Source organism: Gobio gobio (assembly GCF_949357685.1).
Source record: "Gobio gobio genome assembly, chromosome: 24".
NCBI lineage: Eukaryota > Metazoa > Chordata > Actinopteri > Cypriniformes > Gobionidae > Gobio > Gobio gobio.
The window spans coordinates 31,710,376-31,736,334 of NC_137120.1; the positions used below are offsets into that span (position 1 = coordinate 31,710,376).

At 40.1% G+C, this 25,959-nt stretch overlaps 2 protein-coding genes across 4 annotated transcripts; one reads left to right on the forward strand and one right to left on the reverse strand.

Annotated features, from left to right (window-relative positions):
* Positions 1-47: 47 nt before the first annotated feature.
* Positions 48-15,244, forward strand: btbd2a (BTB (POZ) domain containing 2a). 3 transcript variants are annotated; one of them, XM_079808629.1, is made up of 9 exons: positions 48-656; positions 841-960; positions 1,595-1,751; positions 1,979-2,084; positions 2,173-2,370; positions 7,228-7,420; positions 7,531-7,618; positions 13,547-13,693; positions 14,111-15,244. In XM_079808629.1, exons 1-9 carry the CDS (start codon positions 67-69, stop codon positions 14,270-14,272), a joined length of 1,761 nt encoding a protein of 586 aa, XP_079664755.1. In that variant the 5' UTR covers positions 48-66; the 3' UTR covers positions 14,273-15,244. The 3 variants fall into 3 exon arrangements, with proteins under 3 accessions (XP_079664755.1, XP_079664756.1, XP_079664757.1); XM_079808630.1 differs by having other exon boundaries at positions 48-566; XM_079808631.1 differs by lacking the exon at positions 841-960 and having other exon boundaries at positions 48-566.
* A 1,287-nt stretch (positions 15,245-16,531) lies between these two features.
* LOC307120523 (elongation factor 2b-like) lies at positions 16,532-22,974 on the reverse strand. The gene is made up of 13 exons (XM_079807609.1): positions 22,888-22,974; positions 20,599-20,813; positions 20,301-20,482; positions 19,961-20,172; positions 19,700-19,878; positions 19,519-19,624; positions 19,079-19,331; positions 18,774-18,969; positions 18,302-18,668; positions 17,864-18,217; positions 17,454-17,636; positions 17,228-17,360; positions 16,532-17,146 (listed from the first exon to the last, which is right to left on the reverse strand). The coding sequence occupies exons 1-13, from the start codon at positions 22,888-22,890 to the stop codon at positions 16,953-16,955; spliced, it is 2,577 nt and encodes an 858-aa protein (XP_079663735.1). The 5' UTR covers positions 22,891-22,974; the 3' UTR covers positions 16,532-16,952.
* Positions 22,975-25,959: the final 2,985 nt, after the last annotated feature.

A 25,959-nucleotide genomic window follows, 5' to 3' on the forward strand; every position in this document is an offset into this window, starting at 1 on the left:
TAAATGGGGTTCGATGATGTTCAGGTCTCTTGTGGGAAGGCAGTCATTTGGCCAGTATTTCTGGTTATGCGCTGTTGTGTATGTTTATTCCAGCAAAGCCTGCAGTGTTCACCATCCAAGATGGCTGCGGGTGAAAGCAATAGCCGATCCTCATGTCTAAACTTGACTAATTCGGGGCCTCTTGGTAATGCGCCGCCGAGTAACAGCGCCCATTCTTCGCCCGCGAGCAACGGGGGATCCATGGGTACAGCCGGGGGGATTAACCGGAGCGCGGGGAATTCGAACCCCCAATCAGGCCCGGAAAACGGCGGAGGCACCGAGTCTGCGGTGAGAAGCACGCCGAGCGCGCAGAACCCTTCCCGGCAGTCGGTCGGTCAGAGCGGAGCGACTTCAGGCGCTGCGTCAAACATGACGGCGACATCATCATCATCATCCTCATCCGCGTCTACCGCATCCGCCGATGCGTCCGCTGCCGTCCCCTCGCTTCCCAGCAGCCCGGCTTCGGTTTTGGTTTATCGAGAGCCGGTCTACAACTGGCAAGCGACAAAAAGTACAGTGAAAGAAAGGTTTGCATTTTTGTTTAACAACGAAGTGCTAAGTGACGTCCATTTTTTGGTTGGGAAGGGAATGGGAGTGCAGCGCATTCCAGCGCACAGGTAGGGATGAATAGCGGTATGTTTATATGTTTTACTAGAATCTTATATTGTATATTGCAATAAAAAGCTAATGCCAAACTCTCCCGCTCGATTAATAAATTAAAGCATTTATTTCGGCGAGGATAAATCCATATTTAATCCTCAAATGGCCGTATTTACAGCCCGATCCCGTTGCTCTTCGCAGATTTGCTCTCGCTGTGGGAAGTGCCGTCTTTGATGCCATGTTCAACGGTGGCATGGCAACAACGTCGACCGAAATTGAACTGCCAGATGTGGAACCGGCTGCATTTCTAGCCCTTCTCAAGTAAGAATGGGCCGCGTAATGCTTCGCTGCACGCTTTTTGCTCTGTACTGCTCTTCTGTGTGTTGACCCCTGTTGTCGTAACGTCCTTCAGGTGCCCTCTGCCATTGAACTGCAGCCAGCAGACCCTTACAAACATTTATCACGATATACCGCGATGTGTCATACTGTTGCTACTAGTCTCCTGCAACAGTGCGAGACGCTTTTGGCTCTTTGTTAGTTTTAAATGATTGTGGTGGCTATTACTATGATATTTTGGTGGAAATAGTTGCCATGGTAAATGTTTGTCAAGGGAAAATAAACCAGAATTTTAAAATAGACACTGTGGACTGAAGTTGTTTCATCATTATTAAACAGGGATCAATAATGTCTGTCAGTCTGTCTATTTATATCTGTCAGCCCAATGTTCTGATCGATCTAGTCTGTCTATTGTTTTGACTCTATCTATCTATCTATCTATCTATCTATCTATCTATCTATCTATCTATCTATCTATCTATCTATCTATCTATCTATCTATCTATCTATCTATCTATCTATCTATCTATCTATCTATCTATCTGCCTCATGGCCTGTCTGTTTGTGTTTCTGTGAATCTGTCAGTCTATAATTGTTTTTTTCCCTTTTGCTAATACAGATTTTTATACTCGGATGAAGTGCAAATTGGACCAGAGACCGTTATGACCACACTGTACACAGCCAAAAAGTATGCAGTACCTGCACTCGAGGCCCACTGCGTCGAATTCTTGAAGAAAAATCTACGTGCTGACAATGCGTTTATGTTGCTTACCCAGGTAATCACAGGGGTTTGAGTCCGATTTCATGTTCACACTGGAACTGACATATTGAACGCCACATTTGTTTCAAGTTTGTTCCCCCGGCCACCTTGAGTTCCCATGTTTGACAGCTCCCTTTCAAATTCTAGCAAACATAGCCTGGAGCTTATTGAGTGTGTTTGTTGTCTGCTTTTGTGCACAATCTATTATAGATTATGTGAAAACATGGTTCCTTTTGCTTTCAGGCACGGCTTTTTGACGAGCCCCAGCTGGCTAGTCTCTGCTTAGAAAATATCGACAAGAACACCGCTGATGCTCTAGCCGCCGAGGGCTTCACAGATATTGACCTTGGTATTGCTCTTAAGTATCAAATATCACAACAAAATACAATCAGAAAAGTGAGTTAGAAATAAACCGTTTTATGTTCCCTCCTGTGCAGACACCCTCGTGGCAGTCCTGGAGAGAGACACGCTGGGTGTACGGGAAGTGCGTCTCTTCGGGGCCGCGGTTCGTTGGGCGGACGCTGAGGCCCAAAGGCAGCAGTTACAGCCCACGCCGGAGAACAAGCGCAGAGTGTTGGGAAAATCGCTTTCCCTTATTCGCTTCCCGCTCATGACCATTGAAGAGTTTGCGGCAGGTAATTCTCATCAGATCCTTGATGCCAGTTTACCTTGATGTTGCTAACTGAATGCTAACTGTAATAAAAGTTAGTGATGTGATGTTCGCAACAGAGGCTTCGAAGCTTGTATCAAAAAAACAAAATCATTGAATCAAGCTCCGATACGGTGCTTCAATTTGCCGTAACCACGTGATCTGTGACGTCCGAAGCTTCGTTTTAGCACACAACCACATGACTGCTTCGTATTCCGATTTCAAAATAGCGCGAACCCTTTGTGCAGCTTGAGTGTCATTTGCTTCTTTGATAAGAATAAATATGTATATTTGCGTGAAATTTTGTGCATTTTAAATTTCAGTATTAATCCCCAGTTCACAAGCAATTTAACTAGGGTGACCAGACGTCCCCATTTTCTGGGGACAGTCCCGGTTTTTGGTGTTGGTTTGCGGGTGCGTTGTATTGTATTTAAATCCAGACCAAAAATCCTTATTATCAAACTAAATCATAATAATTATTAATGTTAATAATAATATAGGTAGCCCACAACCACAACAAAAACACTAGCATTGTCCCCTTTTTTTAATTAAAAGATAATAACAATTGAGATTTTAGTGATATTTTGACCACTCAAGTAGGAAATGTCCCCGGTTTCCATTCCAGAAATCTGGTCACCTTAACTTTAACTGAATATTTTCATATATTCCTTGTATACTCACAGGGTTTAGACAAAAGTTTATGTGAATAAGGCTGCTTGTCTACAGTAGCCTATTGTACAACACTACAGTACACAATTGGTTAATTTATTCATTTGTAAATGTATTATTGTTTCATACATTTATTCACAGACTCATACATTTTATTTCCACATTTATTAGCTTAATACATTAAGTAATGACAGGTGAAAGACTAATATTTGTATTGCCTTTAAAGGGATAGTTCACCCAAAAATGAAAATTCTCCCATGATTTAATCACCCTCAAGTGTATATGACATTCTTCTTTCAGACGAATACAATCGAAGTTTGTGTTGTCAAAAGTACTGACCGCGATACTAAGTTGGTACTGAAATTTAAAAAATTTGATGCTTTGAGTGCTGTTGAGCTGGAATCATAAACCCCTCTGACTGGCTCATGCGCTCATCGGATGTGTCTGTTATTGGCTACAATGATCAACGCCCGGGAGCGTTTGAAAGCACACGGAAGTGTTTGAAAGCGGGAGCAGGAGCACCTGAAAGCACACCGAGGTGTCGACCAGCGGACCGGTAGGCTGATAGGTGCCTGTATTCAAACGCTCCCGTGTTGATGTTTATTTACAACATGTTGTTGAAGCGCTGGTCATTGTAGCCAATCACAGACATATTTGATGAGCATGTGAGCACAATGGCCAGTCAGAGGGGTTTACGATTCCGCTTAAAGCATCACATTTTTTAAATTTCAGTACCGACTTGGTATCGCGGTCGATACTTTTGACAATGCTAATCGGAGTAATATAAAAAATGTCCTGGCGAATCCAAGCATTATAATGGCAGTAAATGGCGGCCCAAAATTTGAAGCCCAAAAAACTGCATCCATCCATAATATAACTAGGGGTGCACCCATCCGATATTAGGATCGGATATCGGCCGCGATACTGACAAAATAGCTGGATCGGGGATCGGAAAAATTAACAGATCCACAAGCCGATCCAGGTGTTTTTTTCAGTCGCAGCAGAACCTACGTCATTCGTCAGCTTCACGTGTGTCGCATGCTAGAAGGGAGCGAGCCAGAGAGTCGGCTGTGTGGAGGAGATATTTCACGCTTGCCACGCCAACTAGTTCGTCGCTGTTTCGAGGGTATTACTGCAAAGTCAGGGTCTTTCCTGCATTGACATTTTTTTGACGGCCAAAGCCTAATTTGATGAGTTATTGTGATTTACGAGTGATGTAGAACAGATGCTGCGCTTGTGACTGAGTGACAGAGAGACCGATCTGAGAGCTCCTCCCCCGCGCGCGCTCTCTGGGTCTTCAAAATAATCAGTGTTCGCTCTCATATTTCACATATTAATCCAAATCAAAAGCTCGGAAGACCGAATCCATGTTGCACGTGACACATTCGGACAATTTTGTCCTTGAATTATCACTGGGTGTGAATTGCGCTCAAAAAACATTGACTCTTCTCTGACCAGCTGACATAAAGCATACTTTCAATAAGCGGGAGACAAATTATATCCAGTTATGAAGTGTTTTCTGTGTGTTGACATCTTTCGCGATGTTCTAACAGACGGGATTCGCACGCACACAACGCGTCTGCTAATGTCCGATTCGTGACCTAATGACTCCTTTGAACCGAATCATTTTAACGACTGGCCAGAACAACTGATCTGTCCAACACTGAACTCATGAACTCAGTTTATTAATTTACTCAGAACGCAACTGAAATGAGAACACAAGTGTGCTTACCCATTTTAGCAAGAGTGGGTAGTAAGAATTATTTTTAATTATCAACAGTATTTCATCTTATTTCTGTTGACAATGTGTAGTAAAATAAATAGGCCTAGCCTACAATCATTTAATCTGGAGTGAGGTGAAACCAGAACAAAGTTGTTATTAGCTAGCTGAAAATTTTTATTAAATTGCATATGGTAGAAAATTAGACTATTTGTTAATTTGTAATGCTACTTTTTAATATTGATATGATTATATACCAAAACAATTATCTGTAGTGTAAAAAATGTTTGGTAACTGTCAGATTACTATTGTATGTTTGACCAATACACTGTTTTTTGTTTCCACTGCTACATTTTATTTATTTAAAGAAGTTAGATTACATTCTATTTTAGATTTGAATGCACAATTGTTTTTTAAATAAATAAGAATTCAACACCTTACATACATCTGTTATTTTGTCTTAGTTATGTTTAGTTAGTAAAGTCTGGTGCCTTTAGTCTCTTCAAGGAAGGTATAAGGTGGAAGATATACAGTTTATTATTAATTCAACAATATATCGGATCGGTATCGGGTATCGACAGATACACAAAGCCCAGGCATCGGTATCGGTATCGGGACTGAAAAAGTCGGATCGGTGCACCCCTAAATATAACTGCTTCACACGACTCTGGGGGTTAATAAAGGCCTTCTGAAGCGAATCGATGCGTTTGTGTAATGCTGCGTTCACACCAAACGCGAATAGAGCGTCAAACTTGCGTCTGCCGCGTCTAGTTGGATGCTTGAACATTTTGAATCCATTTGCGCGTACAGTGAATTGGACGTGTGTATAAATCGAGCATTTGAAGCGAAATAGACGCACGTTCAAGGCGCTCCAGGAGAAATATGTCATAAAACACCACTCTGCCCCTTTTCATTTTCATAAAAAATATATATTAAACATTAATAGCCACACAAATTTGGTCCAGGCAACTCCTACATTATCTGCATGTATATTTAAATATCCTTAAAAAATAAAGTTATGAAACTTCTCTTTGCCCTCAACGATTTGGCAGACAACAAATGATAGATTCATTACACCAAAGACGAACCACTACAGGACATCAGAGCCAGCGGCAGATGTCAGAAGGACTAGCCGAGGAAAGGCTGCTCTCGCCGGGGTTAATGAGCGCTGAGCGCCCGATGATCGCCTGGATCTCACAACTCCAAAAACGCAAGAGTTTTTTTTTTTAAATAGGCACTCTCTTTATAAATAAATCACAGATTTGAGCTTAAAACAACTACATTCTCACCTGAAAAAGACTTAACTACATTTTGTGACACAATAGTAGTATTTTTTAATTATGCAGGGTTTCTCATCATATGATCACAGCAAGCAGGCTCCTGATTGGTTAACGCAGCGCGAATTGACGCCAAAGTTCAAATTTTTCAACTCGGGCGTCAGACGCGAGTTCGCTTCAAACGCAGGAATGCACAAAAAGCACCATTCGTGCGTAACGCTCAAGACACTCAATTCGCATCATTCGCGCAAACTGGACGTGCGAATGAGGCGGAATCGCATCCATCACGCTGCCAGACCTCCAGACACGCGTCAACGCGCCTTTCCATTGACTTAACATTGAAATCACTCGCTCCTGATGATCTATTCGCGTTTGGTGTGAACGCAGCAGCATAAGAGAAATATCCATATTTTACACATTATAAAGTAAAATATCTAGCTTCCGCCAGACCACCTCCCGTATTCAACTTGCGTAAAAAGCATAACTGGCGCGACGTACGAGGCCGGACGTAGCGTAAGCATTTTGAACTACGAGAGGCATTACACTTTTTTTTTCATAAGTTGAATACGGATGGCGGTCTGGCGGAAGCTAGATATTTTACTTTATAAAGTTTTAAATATGGATATTTTTCTTACAAAAACCCATCGATTCACTTCAGAGGGCCTTTATTACCCCCCCGGAGCCGTGTGGAGTACATTTTATAATGGATGGATGCACTTTTTTGGGCTTCAAATTTTGGGCTGTCATCATAATGGACTTTAGATTAGCCAGGACATTTTTTTAATATAACTCCATTCGTCTTGAAGAAGAATGTCATATACACCTAGGATGACTTGAGGGTGAGTAAATCAGGGGGTCATTTTCATTTTTGGATGAACTAACCCTTTAATACAAATTGTTGTTTTGTAACACAAACTGAATTATTATTTGAAACAATCAAAAATGCATGGCTGGGTCATCTGGGACGCAAAATGTCAATAGTGTGCACAGTGTTGGAAAGCTTTGAGTAATGAACCAATTTGTGATACAGTTGAGGTGAGCGCCTCAGTGCTTCGCAAAGCTTCAATTTTACCATCACTAATAAAAGTAATTGTATTGTTTGACACCCCCTGGTCAAAGCTAACAGACTTCCCAAGTTGCAGTAGCCATAGCACTTATGTATGTGTGTGTGTAATAGGTCCGGCTCAGTCTGGCATACTCACAGACCGGGAGGTGGTCAGTTTGTTCCTGCATTTTACGGTCAATCCGAAACCACATGTGGAGTTTATTGACCGGCCTCGCTGTTGCCTCCGGGGGAAAGAGTGCAGCATCACACGCTTCAGTCAGGTGGAGAGCCGCTGGGGCTACAGCGGAACAAGTGACCGTATCCGGTAAGTGTGTGTGTGTTTTTAAAACCCTTGAATGATTCTACCAATTTTATTTACCTGATATAGGTGAAATGCTAACAACTGTTGTACACTTGCCTTCAAATTCCTTACAGGTTTTCAGTGAACCGTAGAATATTTGTGGTGGGATTTGGGCTCTATGGGTCCATACATGGTCCAACTGACTATCAGGTCAACATTCAGGTGAGAAGCAAGCATTTTATAAGAAATTTAGGGCTCGATAATAAGCACTTACAGCGTCTAAGACACTCGGGCCAGTGTATGGAACTGTCACTTGCCAGATCGGGTCAGTGCTGTATCTTCACAGAAGTTGATAATTTGCGCATGTTTTTAAGCCTTGCCAACTTAAATATTCAAGCACAAGTAGATGTGAAAGTTGGCACTTTGTGGGAAGTTTTGTGTGGTCAACGTGCTTGAATGGACATATTTACACAAAATTGTCAAAATTATGATATCATTTTGTATATCATCATAAACATATTTCTTAAGTTTTTAAGACATGACTAACACCAAACGTGAATAGAGCGTCTGGAGCGAGTGATTTCAATGTTAAGTCAATGTAAAGGCGTGTTGATGTGCGTCTGGAGGTCCTGCGGCGCGATAGACGCGTTCCGCGATATACGGGATTCATGCGAATCGACCATCTTGCGCAAAACGTGCGTTACGTGCAAGTGATTTTATTTGGTTCTTTTTGTGCATTCGCACGTTTGAAGCGAATTTACGTCTGACACCCGAGTTGAAAAATCTGAACTTTGGCGTCTATTCGCCAAATCGGGCGACCAATCAGGAGCCTGCTTGCTGCTGTCACGTGGTAAAGTGACGTGATGAGAAACCCAGCATAATTTAAAAAAACTACCGTTATTGTGTCACAATTTAGTTTTAAGATTTTTTTCAGGCGGAGAATGTAGTTGTTTAAAGCTCAAATCTGTGGTTTATTTATAAAGAGTGTTTTTGGAGTTCAATCACCGGGCGCTCATCGCTCATTAACCCCGGCGAGAGCAGCCTTTCCTCGGCCAGTCCTTCTGACGTTTGCCGCTGGCTCGGATGCCTCTGTAGTGGTTAAACACGAGAGAGAATTCGTCTTGTGTGGATCTAACGAGCGATCTTTGGTGTCATGAATCTATAATTTGTCTGCCAAATCGTTTTGACTGAGGGCAAAGAGAAGTTCCATAACTTTATTTTTTTAGGATATTTAAATATACGTGCAGTGAAGATAATGTAGGTAGTGCGTTGCCTGGACCACATTTGTGGCGAATGGATTCAAAATGTTCAAGCGTCCAACTAGACGCGTTTGGTGTGAACACAGCATGACTGTATATTGGATCCGTGCAACTTTTAAAGTGACAGCAGCCTAATATTCCTATCTGTTTTTATGTTTATCACAGCTCTTGACTGATTCTGGATAACTTTTAATAAGGGTTCATCTATATTTAATTTACATTTGATTACTTTTCTGTACCTGAAAATCTAGTTTTAGAACTACATGACCTAGACCGTAAGTTTTTCCCGTTCGCATATATGGGGCACTAAATTCTTTTCATTCCAATAAAAAGATCTATTGGTTTTGAGCGAGAAAATAAGTTCTCCATATGTAATCCTGCAGTTAATTTTTTTTTATCAGTGTTTAAAGTCAACAATAGTTCCTTCCTCGCGTAATCATATTTTGATCAAGAGTGATGAGGCTTTGCAGAACAATCGTCACGTGCTTCCCGCTAGACAAATAAGGTGGCTGCTTTTTGGAACGACGTTTAAACACCAGTCCAAGATGTCGTCAATATTGAGTAGTGAAGTGGATGAAATTATGGCTAGACCTCCTTCAAAACTCCGTAAAAAGGAAGATAAACAATGCTATATGCCTCTCACGATTTTAAACGTATTCACGTTTCTGAATACATTCAGAAACGGCGTCACACGCTGGCTTGGCTTGCAGGGTGAGAATCAGAGAATAGCAGAAACATACTATTGTCTAGAAATCGAGCTTGACAATGTTCCTGAAGACGCTGGGTTTCACTCCACTTGCTACAGGCGTTTCATTGACAAAAAGCGCTTGGATGCGGTCGATGTCAGTCTCAAATGTTAAGGTACATGTATAAATGTCAGTTTGAGAGATATTTTATGTTGCTAAAATGAATAAAAATACAGTTAAAAGCAAAACCAGTAGTATAAGATTTTTTATTTATTTTTTTTTAATTCACAATTATATACATTTATGGATTGTGACAATAAAACTGCAGGATATTTTGTGGAGAACTTTTAACATAAAGTCCAAACTGGTATTGTCTATGCAAAAATGCATTTTAAAAGTAGTGCCCAGGGTTCTCATTTATAAAGCGTGCGTACGCACAAAACCGGGCTGGAAACGTACGTACGCCAGTTCCCACGCAAAGGTTGTGATCTATAAAAAACAAATTTGACGGGAGAATGTGCGCACCTTTTAAGCAAACTTTGAGCTGTGCGTACGCACATTATGGAGACAAAGGGAATTGGCGACACAGATGGTGAGGTCGTGAACTGAAGTTGGATTGTAGAAAATAAATTTGAAAAGAATGATTATAAGAATTAATGACATTTAATTTTCACTACATTTCATACGTTATAGCCACATTATCATGAAGATTAAATCCAACAGTGTTATTTGTGCCGATTGTTTTAGGCTATATACATCTAGTAAAATCCAAACGTAATTCAAAATGTATTTAAAAAAAACCTCTTTATAACTAGAGTGAGAAAAGTAATGAAGTAAGAACAATTTAACTCTGTTTTCATATTGATATACACATTTACATTAATGTTCCAGTTTCATTAATGGCGATATGCACTGAAATTACATAAAGTCATTACTCAGAATATAAACAAAAATTATATGAATTTAGATAGACATGGAGGTGCTACTTTAAAACAGCGTGTCACAGGAAAACTGATCAATGACAGCAAGGATAGGTTAATTCCTCTTTAAACTAAACTGCAGATCTCATGGTATGACAAAATATGTTTTAGCGAGAACGATGATCAGGGATGCACACTTACTTCAATATCACAGACACTGCAGGATTCGGTGGTCGAACGGTCCATTACCCGGTTTGAATAGGTACAATGATAACAGCTTACTTTAGCCTACAACCAAAGCTACACGGACACGGAGTGTAAAGACATCTTCACAAAATTATGAAAAATACCACTGTATTTGAAGGATACAACTTGAAGAAAAAAATTAAGATTTGCACGTTTCCTTTTTTAAAATACATTGTCAGTTACGCTCTGAGTCAGATGATTGTATTTACGCTGCAATAAATAAGTAGGCCTATCTGTTAAAATTAAAATAGCCCAAACATCCTATATGTTATACAATTTTGTTTTTATGGATATTTTGATATGTTTATTCTAAAACATAAAAAGGATATTGGCTGATTATCAGCAATGTACTGTGGAAGGCACAAATGGCATTTATAGTCCGTAATATTTTTCAATGTCTTGTACCTTTGATAGTGTCCAACATGGTGTCACGTGGATGGGAATATGCATGCAAATGATATGCAGATGAGGTTATGCATAGTAAAACTAGGAGTTGTTGGCTCTATTTATGGTGATTTCAGGGAGGAGACAGGGTAGAGATGCACGTACGCACAATCTTCTGTTGGCTGTGATTTATAAAGGGATTTTTGCGCAGGTTCTGGCGTACACATGGTTTTATAAATCAGATTTTTTTTTTTTTTTGTGCGTACGCAAAATCTAGCTTTTGTGCTTACGTACACTTGGATGAAATCTACGTAAAGTTTTATAAATGAGATCCCAGGTGTGGGAACAAATCACTTTCTATACACTTTTTCCTAGTTCACCTTATGGCCTAACCTTTTCAATTGTAAATGTTTGTTCTGTTGTATATATTTGTGCTATTGCTCGTAATTTGATTATTTGTCATTATTTTATTACTGTCTTTAACCATATTTAAAATGTATGATTTAGGCTAGTAGTTTTTGGTGTTATAACCTTATTTATTAAGGTTACATGGATCAAAAACAACTAAAACAATAACTAGGCCTATTTTATTTGATTTATTTATTACTTTTTTTGTGGTGGGGCCAGAAAAAATGTTGGCAGGGCAAATCAATTTGAACCTCTGGCTTGACCGGGCCAGTTGTTCTTGGCTAGAATAGGCTGCAATAAGATTTTATGCTGCAGGTCTTGCAGTGCAATGATTTTTGTTTTGATTTGTGCATGTGACTGTAGCACCGATCTATATAAATGACTGGATTGCTCATTGCGTTCAGAACTTCCAGCAGGAAGTGTTGGAGCGGCCATCTTACTTTTCCCTACCGACAGAGGGCATCATTGACTGACAGCCAAAACATTTATCTAAAATCACCCGATTTGCAGCGTATCAGTCTCACATGATTCGTTTTACGATAAATGTAATTAATAGTAACTTCAGATGTTGGTCTGTAATGTTTATGGTCTTATGATAAGTCATATATTGAAAATGGCTAATGTGGGTGTGTATTCTGCACACTGCCGACACAGGTAATCGATCTATAACGGAAAAAAAAACAATTTAATGTATGTAATTATGGAGGAAATATTAAACATAAACATATATCTGTGTTTAGTTGCAGAAATTGATTCGAATAGCCTATACAATACATATTAATACAAGCCTCTGTTACTATATTGCACTATATTGTATTAAAATTCTATGTTTACCATGCATCATCTGGGAAATGAAGCAGTCGCCATTATTTGTTTGAATAAGTTATGAAGCGTGTATTTTATTTCCTGATCGAGCAACATCTATTTCAGACTCTTAAAGACTAGAATTACAGTTTCCATATGAGTGTTATGCAGGCAATATTTTGTTGAAATGATTAATGTAATCATCGTTTAAATCATTAACTGCCTTGAAATGCATGCTGTTAATAAAAATCATAGTTGAAATATTTGCAGTTAGCCGACTGTACAAATAAAAACGATACAACAACATAAATAATACATAAACAAACATAACCGTACAAGATGATTTCAGGTTACAAGGCACAAATCTTTATTCCGATTTCAGAATGCGCACTTTAAAATATGTAATGCATGTGCTGAAGTGTTTCGCCTGCCCGCCGAGCTGATGTTCACAACTGTAATGAATATGAACATACATTTTTAATAAGCCATTTTTAATGGTTTTCAGTCGGAAAAGGGTGGATTGCCCACTTCAGGTGGGTGGAGAGTTCCTGCCTCAAGTGGAGGAGTTCAGGTATCTCGGGGTCTTGTTCACGAGTGAGGGAAGGATGGAATGGGAGATTTGGCAGACGGATCGGTGCAGCTTCTGCAGTAATGCAGTCGATGTACCGGTCTGTTGTGGTAAAGGAGCTGAGCTGCAAGGCAAAGCTCACGATTTACCGGTCGATCTACGTTCCTACTCTCACCTATGGTCATGAGCTGTGTGTCGTGACCGACAGGACAAGATCCCGGATACAGGCGGCTGAAATTAGCTTTCGCCGTAGGGTGGCTGGGCGCTCCCTTAGAGATAGGGTGAGAAGCTCGGTCACTTGGGAGGAGCTCAGAGTAGAGCCACATCGAGGAGCCAGCTGAGGTGGCTCGGGCATCTGTTTCGTATGCATCCTGGATGCCTTCCCACCCAAGGAGGTGTTCCAGGCACGTCCCACCGGGAGGAGGCCCCGGGGAAGACCTAGGACACGCTGGAGGGATTATGTCTCCCGGCTGGCCTGGGAACGCCTCGGGGTTCCCCCGGAAGAGCTGGAGGAAGTGGCTAGGGAGAGGGAAGTCTGGGCGTCTCTGCTTAGACTGTTGCCCCTGCGACCCGGCCCCGGATAAGCATAAGATGATGGATGGGTTTTTAATAAGAAGGGGAAATTTCCGACTTTAAACAAAAAACATTTACATGTTTAGGACGTTTGCGCTGTAAGAGTGTACAGGCAGATATGAAAACGGTGTCTCGTTAGGCAATGTGTTCTCAGTAAAATCATATTTCCTATTAATTTAATACAACGCGTTTACTAGGGAATACCAATATGGCGGCATGCCTGCTTCCCTTTTTATGATGTCATGAGTGCAATCAGTTGGCAGTAGGCAAGTGGTAATGTTGCATGTTTTCCTCTAATGTAGATCATACATACAGACAGCAACACAGTTCTCGGTCAGAACGACACAGGCTTCAGCTGCGATGGAACAGCTAGTACCTTCCGAGTCATGTTCAAGGAGCCTGTGGAAATTCTTCCCAGCGTCAACTACATTGCCTGTGCCACCCTCAAGGTAAAACAGACTCAGAATGGGAGTTTCCTTGTCTATTAGCTTTTAGGGCATTTAAATGCTGTTATGCTATTATAAATACCACATGCCACCACCATGCATGGTTCATTGTGTTCGAAATCAAGTAATTTCAACTGGAATCTGCATAATGGGGATACCCGCTTGAGAGTGAAGAGTACCTCTCTTCACAAATCCTTCTACCTAGCAGATTTTGCATTGGGTTCAAGTTTGTCAAGGGAATTAATGTTGACCAACAGAAAGCTGCTTGGTTTGATTTCTGAGTGACCGCATCTTTAGATCTCTTAAAACGCTCTCTTACCAAAGAATAAGCTTAATTCCAATGACTTGTATATTGTGAATTATTCTATCATTCATATTTCCTGAATTTGAAATTTAACTTTTTGGTTCATGCTTTTGCAGGGACCAGACTCTCATTATGGGACCAAGGGGATGCGTAAGGTCACACACGAAGCCCCCGCTACTGGTACAAAAACCTGCTTTACATTCTGCTATGCAGCGGGCAACAACAACGGCACTTCCGTAGAGGATGGACAAATTCCCGAGGTCATCTTCTACACATAATGACCAAGAATAATCATCTTACAATTGAGGACTCTTGCATAGAATTTTGTGGCCAATTCACTGGTCTCTATGTAGACCGGCGACCAAATACTGATCTCTCATTTCTGAAGGCTTTTGTTTTTAAGATTTGAAGCATGAGAATTCAGTCCTTCAAAGTGTACTTAGGGTACAGTTTCGGTTTCTTCCCAAGTAGCACCTCATAGTACCACTTTGATGTTATGACCAGCCAATGTCAATGCTAATTAATGAACAAATAGCTGAATTCTGTCATTGCAATGATCTACTACAGGTACAGTTCAGTAACTCTACAGAAGGCAACTTTTTTTTTTTATATACATGTGTCCGTTTATTGGAATGTTGACAGCAGGTGTTTCTTTTGGTCCCACGTTTGACCCTTGATTGTTCAATGATTATCGTTCCTTCAAATCGCACGGATGCACTTCAGCTACAGGCGCTACAGCAAGTTTGGGGAAAGTACACTACATCTTCAATTCAGTGTAAAATTGACTGTTATGTACCCGTTTTGAGTGGCCTGCACCCCTTGACAGAGGTGAAACTTGATTTTTTTTTTTTTGATGGCAGTGTGAACCATAGATGTTTATGGTGTTGTTTTACCATAGTTGCCCATTTTGTTAATAGCAATTAAACCACAAGAGCACTTGCATTCACAATGCCACCATGTATAAAATCTTTAAAGTATTGACTGCAGTGAAATACTGAACATTTGTAACAGAATTTGCAGTTTCTTGAAATGATAGAAGGAAGATGAACAGGAAACGGCTTCATGAATGTACCAATGCTTACCTTGTAAGCGCTGTAAATATGTCCTTGTCTTGTTTCTGTATGTTTAATTAAAGTCTGCAACCCTAGTTTGGGTGATAAATGATTAATGTGTGCAGAATACACAATGGCTAACGCTAACAATTAAATATTTTTAAGTGGCAGTTGCTTCTGCAATACTTGTTAGAATGCTCTTTTGACTATTTGGTCTTGACTTTTCACTTTGCCCCGTAAATGCTTAGGTTTCTTCTTGAAAACATTTCATCTTGGAGGTAGATTGCTAATATTTTCTTAATATTAACTCAAGTATAGAATATCCATTTTGGTATACCTGCTATGTACACAGTACATTAATTGTAAAATATATAGTTTAAATATAAAAAATGTTCTTCTTGAAAGAACTAGAGCACCTGTCAGGTTAACCTATTCTTGTTCCTATCACAAATGTATGGGTCAAGTGGAGTGCTTAAAGGGTTAGTTCATCCAAAAAGGAAAATTGTCATTAATTACTTACCTTCATGTTGTTCGACACCCTTAAGACCTCCGTTCATTTTCGGAACACAAATGAAGATATTTTTGTTGAAATCCGATGGCTCAGAAAGGCCTCCATTGGCACAATGAATGTGCCTTACACTTTCAAGACCCATAAAAGGTACTAAAGACGTCGTTACAAAGTCCATCTCACTACAGTGCAGGTTCTACACTATGAGAAACTATGAAGCGACGAGAATAGTTTGTGCGCAAAAAACGTTATGAATCAGTGAGTATTCAGCCGCTTGGATCGCCAAAGTCGCATGATTTCAGCAGTTTGGCACGCGATCCGAATCATGATTCGGCTCACTGATTCATAACGCTTCATGATGCAGTGTTTTGAAATCGGTCATCACTATACAAGTCGTTATTTAGGGTTTTTTGCGCACAAAAACTAATTCTCGTCGCTTCATAAAGTTATTGTAGAACCACTGTAGTGAGATGGACTTTGTAACGACGTCTTTAGTAACTTTTATGGGTCTTGAGTGTAAAGTGCATTGTGCCAATGGAGGCCTTTCTGAGCCATCAGATTTCACCTAAAATATTTGTTCCGAAGATGAACGGAGGTCTTACGGGTGTCGAACGACATGAGGGTAAGTAATTAATGACAATTTTCATTTTTGGGTGAACTAACCCTTTAAGTTTAGTACTTGACATATTTAATATGTACTAATAAAGTGATTGCCTTAGCAGGCCATGGAACTAGAGTTGACATTCAATCAACTTTGACTAATGGACCATAGCTGGAGTAGACAACAAGTTTAACATGGTAGATAAGAAAAAAAAAAAGATAAAACTCCAGTCCATTCAATGAATTAAAAGCTTATTGAAGCAACTGCAAATTACTCTATTTTCATTACACAAGACAGCTTATATAACCCTGACAGTATACATGTACACGAATTACACCTGTGTACATTCTGATCAAGGAGGTTAAGACTCTACATTGCTGATCAATTTTGCTTTATTTTTCAGTCTTGCACAGACATGGCTTCCAAACAAGTTTTCCAGAAAAAAACAAAATATTTCATCTTGGAGGTGGATTGCTAATATTTTTATTATCTCAAGTATAGAATATCCATTTTAGTATACAGGCTATGTACACAGTACATAAATTGTAAAATATATAGTTTAAATATACATTTTGCAATTCATTACATTTGAGTTTTAGCACAAAACATCAACTTGAAATTCCACTAGGAACTGAGAAAAGCCATCGTTAGCCTGTTGGTCCATAATAAAGATGCATATATAGGGCATCTTAAAAACAATGGTCATTTTAATGCCTGAATTAGTGTAAACAATCAACTAGTGTTCTTTTCTGTTCCCTCTGTATTAGGGAGAAAGGAATGAAGCTCTCCAAGTAAATCTACAATTTATCCAAGTAGTTGTCTAAAGCTGGAATGCCTTCTTTGAGCCCCTTGCGTTTTCGTGTGTCAGCCACAATCTGGGAAGGCTTGGAGTTAGCTTCCATCGGGTCTCCAGGCAGGATCTGCCAGTGATCAAACACACACTGTGGGAAAGCCTGGCCAGATGTGTTGGAGCGAAGGTCAGCTGTGAAACCTGTGTAAAGATGACAGTTTAGGCCTTGTAACTGCATTGAAGGGAGAAGACAACAAAAACAGTTATTTCTGCTTCACTCACCAAATGACTCGTTGACAGGAAGGTAAGCTTTGACCACAAACATGGGCGTTCCCATAACCTGGGACTCCTCAAATACAAGCCCACGCTTCCTGTTTAGCACACCATAGATGCCACCAACAACTGACTCAGGGCACTGCAGATGGATGGAAAAAAGGTTGTACAATTATGACAGGTACAGCAAACATCATAAGGAAAACTAGGCTCTCATGCATGACCGCTTGCATACCTGAATCTCCACCAGGTACACAGGCTCAAGAAGCCTGGGCTCAGCTGTGAGCTGACAGGCATAAAGCACTCTGCGGGCTGTGGGAATGATCTGGCCACCACCGCGGTGGATTGCGTCAGTGTGCAGGGTCACGTCATGAACATCAAAACGAACACCACGCATGTTCTCCTCGCACAAGACGCCCTAAATGCAAACAAACACTTTTATAAACAGCGTTATGACTCAAACAACTAAACCAAGGGTGTCAGGAGGACCACCTTCTTGTAGAATTTAACCCCAATGAAACACCAGCTAATCAAGGTCCACAGGACTCGAGAATTCCAGGAAGGTGTACAGGAGCAAAACTCTTCAAGAAGGTGGCCTTAAAGAAACCGAAGAGTGTATAGCATTTAAATGTGCCTCTTTCTTACCTCTTTCGTGGCCCATTGAAATCCAGCCACCACACTATCCTTGATCTCATTCAAGTATTGGACTCCCTTGGTCACATCCACCAAGAGGTTGGGCCCAGTTCCATCAGGGCCAAAGCACCAGATCTTACGAGCTTCTGTGACTTCCCACTCGTACTTATCAGCAAGGTAACGGGCACGGGCCTTCATCTCCTGCCTGGAAGTAACATCACCCTTATCAATATCTTCAGGAAGACCCTCAGGCAGAGGACGGGCTTTCATGAAGAGACGATTGTGCTTGTTCGGGGACTTGGAAAGGCACATGTGTTTGGACTCATCACTGACAGTCTCTCTGTAGGACACAACTGGATCTGATTTCTGCAAAAGATCAGCAGATTATCAAAATCACTGTATGAATATTATATCACTTCACTTGTGCAACTCGAGGTAAGTCAACGGTACCTTGAGGGGAATGCAGGCATGGTCCTCTTCAAGGTCCTTCAGGCAAATCTCCAAATGAAGCTCACCGGCTCCAGCAATGATATGCTCACCAGACTCCTCAATGATGCACTGCACCATGGGATCTGACTTGGCCAGACGCTTCAACCCTTCCACCAGTTTAGGGAGGTCGGCAGGGTTCTTGGCCTCTACTGCCACCCTCACCACAGGACTGACACTGAACTTCATCACACGCATATTGTGGGCTTGCTCATAAGTTGTGATGGTTCCGGTCTTTACCAAAAACTGGTCCACACCAACCAGACCCACAATGTTGCCACAGGGCACATCCTCAATAGGCTCAACATAGCGGCCCATCATCAGAATGGTCCTGAAAGACACAAAAACAGGTAAAGCATTTCCAATAAATGGTTCTCCATCTTAACTAATAGGTTATTTCTGTTTGATGACAAATCAGCTCAATTTAAAAACCAACCTTTGAATGGGTTTGATGTAAAGATCCTCCTTTTTTCCAGGAGTGAAGTTTGGTCCCATTATACGAACCTTCAGGCCAGTGGACACACAGCCAGAGAAGACCCGACCAAAGGCATAGAAACGACCTTTGTCAGTGGTCGGCACCATCTTAGAAATGTACATCATGAGAGGTGCTTTGGGGTCGCAATTCTTGATGCCTGAGAAAAACGAAGACTTGGAATATAACTAACTTTGACGATTGTTAATTCTAGAAGAGATGGGAGCATTTCCTAACTCCAGTTTTAATATTCTATGAGCACAGCATACCCATGGCAGCCTCATCATCTCCAGGTCCTTCATATAGCAGCTCACAGCGGTACTTCTGTGCAGTTACCGGTGAGGGAAGGTGGATGGTGATCATCTGAAGTAGAGCCTCTCCTGCAGGCAGCCAGCGACGCATCACGGCCTTTAGCAGGGGCTTGCCCTCCTTCTCCTTGTCCTCAGCATCTAGCTTAATGTCCAGCTTCTCAATCAGCTTAGCAGTATCCTCCTTCTTGAAGTTCATGATGGCATCAAATACCTACAGTGGGAAGAGCTCCATATCATTTCTATATACACATTGCAGACAACTCTATGTAGAGTTAACAACAGCCATATCAGACTGAGATGTATCATCAAGATAATCAGGTCAAAGTGAAGAATTTTAAAATCATCATTAATGGCTTTAATAGCAAATATAACATTGCCACTTAGTGCAGATTACTCACTTTGAAGATAGGGTCCAGGATCAGTTGAGCGAAAGTCCTGGGAAGCCTCTTGCCATCTGGTGATGTGGCAGACTTGCTGAACTTGCCAGAAGCCGGGTCAAAGTACCTGCAAGCAATGGCCAAAAGTGTTACATAAAGAAACACTACATTAGTTGTTTTCTATTGGGTCATCCTTTCTTACCGGTCTCCCCAAAGCTTCTTCATCATGTCCTCCACCTTCTTGCACCGCTCAGCTGATCCCAGCTGGGCTTCACCCTTGGCAGCAAACTTCATCACGTACATCTCGGCAAACTGCTTCAAAGTGAAGGCCCATCCATGCAGTCCAGATCCAAAGCCAACAGTACCAACGACTGGATCAATCTAAGATTTAGAAATATTTAGAGTCAATCTAAAATTCAACCCAGTTAAAGTTCCACGAACAAGCGAGCTGCGAGGCACTCACCATAATGCTGCCCATGGGTCCATTCTCATCCTCGCCATAGGTGGAGATGATCACATTGACGTTCTCAACAATGCGCTGGAAGGTCTGGTAAAGCTCTTCAGGGGCCAGCTGCAGCTCCAGCAATGCACGGTCCATCTTGTTCATCATCAATACTGGTTTAATCCTCTCACCAATGGCTTGTCGGAGCACAGTCTCCGTCTGCACGCACACACCTGCAAGGACATTAGACATTTCAATAAATATTCCACAGAAACAAGCAACATTTCTGAATGCTTCTACACTGCTCTCCAGTATAACCAAAACACCATTTTAACATCACAAGGACAATTGACCAACTTACCAGACACACAATCTACCACCACCAATGCTCCATCTGTGACACGCAGTGCAGCCGTAACCTCTGAAGAGAAGTCAACATGCCCAGGGGAGTCAATCAGGTTAATGAGGAAGCCCGAGCCATCTTTGCATTGCTTAATGAAGGCCAAATCCTGTTCACTTAGCTCATAGAACAAGGAGATGGCACTGTGGGGGAAATGGTGAAGTCAATCTCTTTAAATGTTCTTAATTCTCAATATCCGTACATCAGTGTTTAGACATTTAGGGGGTCACAACATAGAATGAAAATGTTTAATACTCACGTGGACTTGATGGTGATGCAACGCTCTTGCTCATCCTTCCTCGTATCCGTGAATCGGGTTTCACCAGCACGGGCTGAGGCGATGATACCAGCTTTTGACACAAGCGAGTCGGTCAAAGTGGACTTGCCGTGATCGACGTGCGCAATCACAGACATGTTACGGATGTTGGACTTCTTGTCCATGATGCCACGGATCTGGTCTACTGTGAAGTTCACCTACGGATGTGAAAACGGGTACAATTCAAAATAAGGCACATTTCCAGTTAACACTTTCAAGCTCTAGTTTAAAATATTCTAGCAGACCCCCCAGTTTTTTTTTTAAGGTGACTACTTTTTATGAACATTCACATTACTGTTTCCAAGGATATGCGTCATGCTTGTCACATGACTCATTGCACCCAAAATAGCGCTGTATGACAGATGTATCGTGTTTGTCATTTTTCCTTTTCTTTTTTTAAATTCAAAATATTGACAAACTTGCTTACCATGTCACCAACTATCAGATATTCCGATTCTCAAATACGTGCAAGTGAGTGGGTTTAGTCGTTTTAAAAAAAACTTTATAAACGATCAATCTATAACGTGAAATGGGTGGCGTCATGTTTGTTCTCGCCGCAGTTCAGAGTCCTGTCAGTCGGATTTACACCACGTGAATTCATCAGTTTCTCCCAAAATTCATGCAAGTGGCTGGTGAACTGGGAGAAGAGTAGTAAACTTTACAGTTACTTGCACAACGTCTGCCAATTATATTTGAATGTATTGTTATTGCTGCTTCCATAGACACCAGTGAGTATTTTCAAACTCTAAATGTACCGTTTTACTAGTACATATGTGCATTTAAATGTTAGAAACCTAAAATAAACATTATGTGGTTGAAAACACAGCATAGTTGTGATAAATGACAAAGCCTGTGCGCTTCTGCGTCGGCCTCTGGCTCAGTGCCAGCCAAAGCACAAAAGCAGTTTAAATGTGGCAGTTTTGTCCTGTCACTTAACTGTCTAAATCCCATATGTGGGACCGTACCGCTCAAAGGGTTAAATAAGGATATTTTCCTAAATGTGCAATGGCTTTGGACTATACACAGACTATCTACCAGCCTAAATGCAGTAAAAATACTAACTGTAAGAGTAAATCTATGTTTACATTTCATTCCATCACAGCGTGTGAGAATACACACATTCATATCCTCTTGAGACACAGGAATAGACTTTTGTCCTCTCTGTAGTGGACATTACATTTGATTTAATTTATGACAGCATACGTCACAGTTTTGTCGGGATGTCCTGCAAAGAGCACATTCAGGGCTTTTCAGAGATACCAAATGTTTGGAGGTTTCACCAGGACTTCTGCTTTAGTCTTTAAAAATGACTGACAATTTAATTTAGTGATCAAATTTAGTACGGTTTGTTATAAATCAACATGTTATGGGGTGTGGGGAAAATGTATTGGGGTGTCTAGTTAAAATATAGTTGTTACAAAACAGGGCATTGATTTCATAAATGTTCACTGTAGAGGACACCTGGGCTTAAATCATGTTTATCAGGCATTTAGGGAGAAACAAGTGAAAAAATTAACAATATTCCTATGAAATACTAGATATTATTAAAATGTTGCCAATTACTACAATTCTCCTCATTACATTGCACCAGGAGCACATTAAAATGCAAATTAGATAGTGTATATACACACTGTTTTTAATAGGACTACACATTTATGGCCATTTTGCCCACATATTGCATAGTGTAAAATGGTATATCAATTAATTCCGTTATATCTTTCATTAAACATAGTTGAGAGTCAAAACCGTTATTAGGTTTTTAAAGTGACTTGAACACTTGGCTAATAACTCATGTGAGCTCAAAAGAGTGCCACCCATGAGGTGATGTGTAGAATTAAATTTCAGAAGACTAATATATTGGGTATTCGTCTTATGCGAGTGTACATTTAATTCTTATCTTGTGCAGAACTTTTGTTTGCCAGATAAAGGCATTACTGCAAAACAACGTGTCACGACTTTAGACAGGCAAGTAATTACAAAAACTATCATTTCTGTTCGTATGGCTTTGCTAACAATTCTTTTCATCAGTAAATACAATTCGATTTATTAACTAGGCATAAGTTAATTTAAATTAAACACTTAAATGAAAAACTTAGCGCGAGCAACTTAGCGCGAGCAGATTCATTACTGTTAAGTTAAATTAAATCACTCCAAGCACTTAAATCGTGACAAAACGTTACACTTTAGAACATTATTAACGCATAAAGTAAACATCATCATATATCCACTTACCATTTTGCCTGATGGTTTTGGATTCGTTTATTGGTGAACCCAGAGTTTTTAGACCGCCTGCCACGTTGGGACACAGGCAGGGAAGAGACCGATGACGTCAACGCTCAGAAATATATACCAAGCGCACGCCGCACGTATTGTACGTAATGACGTCGGGGCATTGCTCAAATTTAAAGGTGTAGAGTCTGTTGATCGCTGCCTGACGAAGATGACAAAAAAGTCACTTTTCAATTTTCTTTTTAATGGTCGATCGAGATTTGAATGGCCAGTGCTGATAAATACATCTAGTGGCATAGTATACAATGCCGATAAAATACAATTTATTTATCAAATTACATTCTCAGGAAATGGCAACAAGATTATCGTTTATTTTACACACTCAGAATTCACTATGTAACGTTATAGCTATATGGAAATTGATCTTTTCAATATTTGTTTAAACTGTTTTCTTTATATTTATTCAGAATACAATAGGCATTCGGCCAGAAGGTGGCGCCTCATCAATGAACAATGTTTTGACATGCTCTTTCAAATAAAAAAAGTTTAATTTAAAAAAGAAACCGATTTTTGTGAAAAGGGACATTTTAGGTAGAAATGGCTGGTTAAGCTAAAATGGGCCATAGTTTTCAGCTAACATGGGTTGCAAACACACACACACACACACACACACACACACACACACACACACACACACACACACACACACACACACACACACACACACACACACACACACACACACACACACACACACACACACATTTTTTTTGTTTGTTGTCAAAGCATACATGCACACAAAAGACACCAATGCACAGAAACACAAACCTATACAACATCAATTCATTTTTAATGATTTTTTTTTTTTTGTCAAAGCGTACATGCACACAAAAGACACCAATGCACAGAAACACAAACCTATACAACATGATCAATTCATTTTTTATTTGATTTTTTAACTGAAATATTCGTTCAGCTTTCTGTTTAATGAAATACATGTGGCGTTGTTGTGGCACACTAAAGACAATAGTTTCACTTTACTGTTACAAATAAAATGATTTAAGCCGAAATTACCTGTGTTGTCCTCTTTTTATATGGGCCCATTTTACCTGATTGTTATGCTGTGGCTCGAGAAGGTACCGCCTGATAATACTCTAACTCTCATAATTTTAAAACAATTATACTTTTTCACATTTAAAATGTATATAAGTATTTAAGAGACCCATGCTAATATATAAAAATGTCATTAGTTCTCATGCATAGCTTATTTGATGGTATTATAAGTCATTTACCAAAACGTGGCCCATTGTATATATATATATATATATATATATATATACATACACAGTATATATATATATATATATATATATATATATATATATATATATATATATATATATATATATATATATATATATATATATATAATTTTTTTTTTTTACCAAAAATTATATTGTTTTAGTAAAACAAGCAATTTGTTTTGTCATATGACAGCGATGCATGAATACACTAGACAAATACAGCCAAAGTGAATACATCTAAATTTTCAATGCATTAATTAATTAATGAAATAATTCTATTTTATTTACTGACAACAATATGAAATTGAATGCATAAACGAGTAAATTTTTTTTATAAAATAAATAAATAAATAAAAACACATGAAACAAAGCTTTATTCAAACTTATTGTAACAATCAGGCGGTGAACCCCACGTCCTCTCAACACAGCTGTGCCAATTCTGAGGCTTTGCCGTCCATCACGTCCCTCATTTTTGCTCTTCTCAACGGGGACATTGTTGATCCAGAGGATAAGGAAGACTATGATGACGGCTCCCCTGACAATCTGACTGCCGCTGTGTCTGCTCCAAACATTCATGTTTCTGCTCTCCATCAGCATGACTACCTGTAAAACATGTAAACGGATTCAAGCGTTTTACAGTTCATGTCAGCAGTCCATTTCTTTCCATATTTCATTACAATTTCAATATTATAATTTTTTTTTTAAATAATCAATTGGTGTAGTGGGCCTAAACCACTGAATTGGTAAGCAGAAGGTCACTGGTTTGATCTCCGCAGCCGTCACCACCAGTGTGTCCTTGAGCAAGGCTCTTTACTCCTGGTGCTCCAGGGGGATCGTCCCTGTAATAAGAGCACTATAAGTCGCTTTGGATAGAAGCATCTGCCAAATGCATACATAAATGTGATTTTTTGAAAGTGTCTCGGGCACAAACGCTTAATAAAGCTGCTTATTTCTAAATTAAAGTTTACTTTTTCGAGGTACTACTATAATATAAACGCATACATACATTTCATGCAATTTCTATTTGGGGCATAAAGGGTTAGTTTACCCAAACATATAAACTAAGTCATTATTTACTCGCCAATCCCTGTTTTTTTCTGAACACAACAGGTGATTTTGGTCAAGTCCTTCTGGTTTCTTCATACAATATCAGTCAATGGAGCCCGACTTCCAGAAGCTTTTATTTAATGATGCTTTTGAAGCTTCTGAATGTCAGGCTCGATTGTATGGACAGAAACCAGCAGAACAAACTTGACCAAAAGCACATTCTCGATGTCTTTTGGTCTTTTTCCAGAAGCTCTCGCTGACTCTGGGCTCACTGAGGATGAAGAGACCACAGCAACATCTAGGCCAGATGAGGCAATAAGGGCAGGTGGAGTGATGGAGGGTCTCATCCATAGCACTAAACCATTCCCAGGATCCTCAGTGCTCACACTTTTTAGATCCTACAAAAATGCACAAACATAATACAAAAGCAGTCATTTTAACAGCACAATGCCATTTATTACTGAATTAGAAGAAACAAAATGATCTTACTTTATATTTTTGTTTCAGGGTTTCTCCTTTTTTCCCCACATATGCCGCCGCCTACTTTCCTTGCAGGCCCTCCATTACAAAAGCTCTGCAGCAAATGCACAGAAATGTGCTGTAATAGCTCTGTTTGAAATAACAATAATTAAAATAAACTACATAAACTACTTTCCTGTGGCCTCATGGGAAGGCAGTGATAGAAAAGTATCCGACGATGAGTGCTTCACAATCTGGGCGGATG